The 6,727-nt window shown below is 38.7% G+C and overlaps 1 protein-coding gene across 1 annotated transcript; it reads right to left on the bottom strand.

Moving 5' to 3' along the window:
• Positions 1–275: 275 nt before the first annotated feature.
• On the bottom strand, positions 276–5,235 carry zpd (zona pellucida glycoprotein d; the record flags this gene model as incomplete). The annotated part of the gene is made up of 10 exons (XM_083893785.1): positions 276–397; positions 492–597; positions 1,000–1,183; positions 1,261–1,388; positions 1,476–1,590; positions 2,985–3,142; positions 3,232–3,440; positions 4,917–4,988; positions 5,072–5,123; positions 5,215–5,235. 10 exons carry the CDS (start codon positions 5,233–5,235, stop codon positions 276–278), a joined length of 1,167 nt encoding a protein of 388 aa, XP_083749911.1.
• Between the last annotated feature and the right edge of the window lie 1,492 nt (positions 5,236–6,727).

Below are 6,727 nucleotides of genomic sequence, written 5' to 3'. Positions count from 1 at the left end.
ATGGCTGTTTATATTTGAAAATAAAGGTTGGGAGTCTATGCAGGATTCAGGTTATGTTCCTGAAAAGCCTGTTTTTGAACATTTTAAATTTGGTTTTGTGGTCATTGTCACTGATAATCTGGATTATTTTATTAATTGTACAGTTTACAGGCCAAAATAAGCCTCTAGCTTCAGCCTATTCTTTTTTGGGTCATTAGTATTCATTAAATCCTGTGTCAAAACAACAATAATAAATAGGACATTGCAGGGATTATCGTTAAAGTTTATTTTGGTCCTCAGTGCTCGTCCGTCTGCGTAAGCCTCCGTCTGCCCGCCTTTGCCACAGTGATGAGGACGATGAGGAAGAGGCCAACAGTCCACACACCGGCTACAGGAAGCACCACCATTGTCAGCATGCCTAAAACACAGTTAGATGACAAGAACATACAGTTACACACTGCAGCTTTAACTTCCCATCTATGGAAGCAGGAGTGTGGCTATATTAATCTCACTGGATTGAGGACTGTCTGGGATTTCGATCTTGATGGGTCCGTATGAGAGGAGACCCTGGGCGGGTTTAGCCATCACCGCTTCTCTCTTACTGATTGAATTACAGCTCTGTAAAGAACAAAAGCACAGGAGTTAAAAGTGCCATATGTAAGAATGTGGCAAAATACAATAATTAATTAATAATTCAAAATACAGAGGTCTTTTAGGTTTGGTTTTCTGACATAACTGGCAACCTGTGGTTGCTCGGCAGCTGAGACTCTACTGACTGCAATGATTGGTAGACGGCGGTAGGTGGCGCCACATGCAAAAACATGATTTCAAAACATAAACATGATTTGCAGTCTGCAAAATATTTTATTCAATGCAAATATTTTGGCTGCACTGTTGTTGTTGGTGAGTTCAGTTTGTTATATGAACATTATTCCTGAGTCTCTGTGACATATTAGGAGGATTTAATGCACCTTTAACAATGTTAAGACGTAGATAAACACGGGTCACGTGGACACTCACAGGTGTGCAGGACAGGTGGTCGTCTGGCTCGCACAGCTGCACAGTGCAGTGAAGATAGAGGCTGTGAGGCTCCGAGGTGAAGCGGAACATGCTGAAGCTGTAGCGCACGGTGGAGCTGGCGCCGTTGCGCGCAGACTCGTCCTCTGTGGCGTTCACGAAGGACACGGTCTGGTCTTTCACGCACCTGAGTTACAAAGAGGACGGAGGAGGTTTATTTGTTGAATTCATGAGTGAGAGCGCAGACAGAGATGATGAGCGGACCCGTTCTGAAGCAGAGGGTGGACTAATCCCTCCGTGGAGTTGGGCTGGGGAGTCTGCGTGGCCCAACACTCGTTCAGTCGGAGCAGGAAAAAACCTGCAGGTTCTGTCACCGTCACGGCCACGTACACCTGCACGCGTGACGAAAAACAACAATTAACTCACACACGCACAATAAAAAGGCCAATGAACTCTCAGCGAGAACAACAATCGCTCGCCTTGTCTCGGAGCTCGATGGTGGGGGCGCTGTCAAAGGCCTCGGTGTACGTGTGATCCGTGTACAGCAGCATCTGTATCGTGGCGTCCAGCTCGTCCACGCGCACCACCATCTCACTGTCCGAGGGCAAGAGGACACACAAGGTCTGTTTGGTCACTGCAGCTCACAGAAAAAACACTGAAGACACTGATGCTCAGTTGCCATGGAGATGGAGGCTGTCATCCGACTAAAACTGATCACAGGGGGAGGGTCTGCGATTCTATCCCGAGATTATTCATGGACCCTAAATCTACAAGACACTGGTGATATAATGTGATTTATCTTAATTGGTCCCCTCAGTTTATGGTTAATCTGAACGGGCCCCCTCACGATGTCTTTATAGGGCTTGGAGGCCCACTGGCTCTTAATCCATCCCAGAGATATTCAACTGTTCAACTGCTTGTTAACACAAATATGGAACCAGCTAATCACACGGCATCAATGCAGTGTATTTAGACCTGGACACGTGGAAAAGACTTGCAATTAACCCTAGAACACTATCGCTCAAATTCAAAACACCATCACTAAGGCCGGGTGATTTTTACCCGAGATAATAAATACAATAAATACAATAAATAACAATAAAAATAACTTGTCGATACTTGAAAAAAAATTGTCACTTTAATTTGAGTAGTCTTTTATTCTAACTGTGTCATGTCTAACAAAATGAAAGAAAAGCATCATGAGGGGACCATATAAAAATGCTCCAAAATTACTGGAAAATTAGGAATTTGGGAACAACAAATTACTAAAAAAAAAAATTATGAAGATGAAAACCACACATTTATTTGCTCTGGTGAAAACCAATGGTGTTCTGGGGTTAAAAAGAGGTGATTTAAGTGACTTTGAACATGACACTGTTGATGCAGAATGAGCTGGTCTGAGTATTTTGGAAAGCGACCGGCTTTCAAGGATTTCAAGGACCCGCGCAAAGGAAACCATGTGAATTTTGTTCCAGAAGGAAACCATTTACCGTCTCATATATATATATATATATATATATATATATATATATATATATATATATATATACACATATACACACACACACACACATTATATTTTGATCCACTGAGTCAGAATTGGCGATACATCAGCTCAATATTATACTCTTTATAGAAGATTACTTCAGGACACCCAAAATATCAACTCCTATACTCAATCATGCAAAATCATGTATCATTACTAACATCTACAGAAGGTTTTTTTAACGGTCTTGGAACATTATTCAATTGCAATTATTCAGCCAAGAAGTCCACAGATTGTGGCTAAAAGCTCCGTAACTACGAAGTCTGGCTTTGTTTTCGTCCACCTGCTGCTTGAGATAATCTGGCATTCTGGCTTGAGAGAACTTCTTCAAATCTGCACATTCAAAATAAAATGTAACATAACTAAATGGAAAGATTATCATTTAAAGTCCAGGTGAAAATCATATGAATAGAAAAACAAAATCAGTGTCATTCGTGCTTACGTGGAAAACGGTACGACCGGGAAAGGCAGACTGACGCTCCTGATGTACGGAAACACACACGTGTAGTTAATCTTGATGATGGGATCTCTGATGATGTTACCGGTGACCTGAGGGTCTGACTCCAGGCTCAGAGCATATGTGATGTGAGTGAAGTTCGTCTGCAAGTGGAAGAAGAAGGAGGAGGAGGACATGTTAATAAATAACAGACAGAGACGTCAGCTAAAACGCTGAACGTGTGCAGTTGTACCTCCAGCGATCTGCCTCCACAGACCAGATACTCCTCCTTGGATACGGCAGACATGTAGTAGGTCACGTTGTCGATGACCTCTTTCTGAGCCCGACAGGAGCTGTTAGGCAGGTGCAGGGACTCCAGCGGCACGTTATGGTACTTGAAGAAATCGTCGATTGCTCGGATGGCGATGTAGTTGCTCCCACACAACACTGTAATATTCCCATCTGGAAAATAACAAACATGCCAACGAATGTGTATACAGTTCATTTGATCACATGGGATTCAAGTGGGCGGAGTCTTTCTTCCTCGATTGTGTACTAAACACATAATGTGTCCGTTTGGCTGTTGCAGAAACAAGATGGCAGCCTCTCTAAGGCAAAGCTCTGCTCTAAAGTACAGAATGGCACTTTTCCATACAGTTCTAGCTATACTCTGCTCAGTTTGGCATCAGACGCGTCGTTTTCATGACTTCGTAGGACCTCATTAAAATGGGCGGGGTCGTTGGCCGAAACTGCGTTGACGTAATTTCAAAACGCGGGAAAAAAAAAACATGCAAAGCAGTCGTTTTCCATGTAACTGAATCATTAGAATCAGTGAATCAAAAAAGATTAGTTAGGAGTCACTGAACTGAAATGGGGCTAGTGCTCATAGTGAGATATTAGACATTTACGTGCTAAATGTTGGAGATTAAAGCATGTTTTCAGGATTTTTAAGTCTTTTTTTTTAACTGATCTATGGTTGGTCATTGTTCGCTTTGATTCCCGTGTCGACCAGCAGTCTGTTGACGACGCTAGTTGGGAAGAGCAGGTACTAAAAAAAAGCAGCAGGTACCAACACTAACGGAAATGCGAGTAGAGCCGAGTAGTGCCAGAACTGTATAATGGAAAAGCTCCAATAATACCAAAGTAGGCCAAATTATTTCTATGTTAATGTGATAAACACTAGCACACTAACATATACTACCCACATTGGGGTTACATTTAAAGAAAAGGTTTACAAAATATTTACAAGAACGCTAATAAAAATACTAAATAATCAGAGGTGGAAAGTTACTAAATACATTTACTCAAGTTACTGTATTGAATACTTTTTTTTTTTTAAGTACAAATTAAAATCAGGATTTCGTATTTTACTAGAGTACGTATTGACTCAAGTATTGTGCTTAGTAACTTTATAAATCCTATCCGTTACTGAGTAAAAATAACGATTCAGCACAATGAAGACCTACAGGGGGAAACATACACCAGAACCAGACGAAGTAACTAAGTAACTTTTACTTGAAGTACATTTCAAATCAACTACTTTGTACTTCTACTCGAGTACATTTTCAGATGACTACTTCTACTCGAGTAATCTTTCATCAAAGTATTGGTACTTTTACTTGAGTACAATATTTTAGTACTTTTTCCACCTCTGCTTATAATATATAACAATATCACTGTTTTGGCTCGCCATGTTTTTACAATAGCCCACAATTATACATAATATTTTGACATTTTTGGCTTCTTTATTCAATAAATCTAGGTGGATAAAACAAAAATGGTGTCACTGGTAGAATTGTGAGAAATGTAGTGATTTAAAGCATCAAATAAAATGGCTGTGGTGCTGATTTAGAGTAATCTGGTGAAGAAAACAACAACAACAACAACAACAACTTCACCTACTTTTTTCACATTGGTCGCCATAAAATCCAACTATACATTTGCAGCGTCGGCGGTCTTTAGTGAGGGCGCATCGCGTGGCGTCTTTACAGTGTTCCACGCTGCAGATTCCTACACACACAAACACAAACAAAACACGTCTTAATCTCGTCATTACATGATGTGTTTATGCGTTTACTAGTAAACAACGTTACCTGCCAGACAGTAGCACGTGAAACCGAGGAGAAGCACGAGGACCACGCTCAGCTGCGTTTGATTACCAAGTATTTAGTTTATGAAACTAAAAAACCGCGCTCATTTATCTCACTTTTTCAATAATTAACTCTTTCATACTCACCTTCGAGCTGATTCGGATCATTTCGGTAAAAAAAATATCTTAAATTCGTGGTTTTTAAATACAATATAATCGCGGTAAAACCGGCTGCCCTCTCTGTTGTCGTCTGTTTTCAACACCTGAAGCTAATCAATGAACACGTGCTGCGCTCGAGCCACACACAGCTCATTAACGTTTCCTGGAGCAGGAAATCCAATCAAATACACTGTGTATATTATAATAAATATAGTATTTATTTACTTGTTAATATTTAATATCTCTGTTTTTATTTGGTTACAATCTGCAAAATGTACTAGAGAGGGACTCATTTATCTTATTTTCCTCTATTTGTTCTGATTTTAAAAAGTATACAACATTATTAAAAATATGTTTTTTTACGATGGCTTGTAATTTGTGATCATTTACAACATAAAGGTCCAGTAAGTTGTACATTTATTTTCATTTGGCAGTATGGGGAATCATAATCAATAATTATGCTAACTATTTTGTGCATATATGCAGTGCTTAAAAGTGTACAATTACCTTTTTTGAAACTAATTTAATTTAAAAAGTCAGAATTCTGATGAAAAAAAGTTAGTATTGTGCAATTTGTCAGAATGCTGAGGGGAAAAAGTCAGTATTCTATGATTACAGTGAGAATTCTAAGGGAAAAGTCAGTATTCTGTGATTAAAATCAGATTGCTGAGGGGAAAAGTCAGTGTTCTCTGATTTAAGTCAGAATTTTGAGTTAAAAAAATAGTATTCAAATAGTATTCTGCAATTAAAGTTAGAATTTTTAGTAAAAAATCAGTATTCTGCGATTTAAGTCAGAATTCTGAGGGAAAAAGTCAGTATTCTGTGATTAAAGTGAGAATTCTAAGGGAAAAAAGTCAGTATTCTGTGATTAAAGTGAGAATTCTAAGGAAAAAAAGTCAGTATTCTGTGATTAAAATCAGAATGCTGAGGGGAAAAGTCAGTGTTCTGTCATTTAAGTCAGAATTTTGAGTAAAAAAATAGTATTCTGCAATTAAAGTTAGAATTTTTAGTTAAAAAAAAAATCAGTATTCTGCGATTTAAGTCAGAATTCTGAGGGGAAAAGTCAGTAGGGATTAAATGCAACACAGTGACAAAAGAGAAAATGTAGTCCACAAATCATCAGACAGCACAAAAACAGTACCAGTGATGTTTATTAAACAAGATGTTCTAGCTTTAAAGTCAATTCACACATTTAACACCTGCAAGCCTCTATAATGTGCTTCAGCGTTATATCGATCTCACTTAAGCATGACTTTTTAAAATCAATGAATGACTGATAGTCAACCAATGAAAGAGCCACAAGTCTGTTTGATTTATTCAGTACAAAAGAGGAAGTGGTGTAAAATAAAGTCAATGAAATGATCATAAATTAATGTTGTGGATGAAACTTTTAAGTATATAAAAGGTCAAATAAATAAATAAAATTTGACGTTACATGGCTGCGCTTTACAGGAGATTGTGATGCAGAATAAAAGAGGAAAATGACGTGAAGAGATGGGAA

This window comes from Microchirus variegatus (genome assembly GCF_963457635.1).
Source record: "Microchirus variegatus genome assembly, chromosome: 8".
NCBI classification, from domain to species: Eukaryota; Metazoa; Chordata; class Actinopteri; order Pleuronectiformes; family Soleidae; genus Microchirus; species Microchirus variegatus.
Note: the sequence above shows the minus strand (reverse complement) of the source record. Positions and strands in the feature narration are given on the sequence as shown.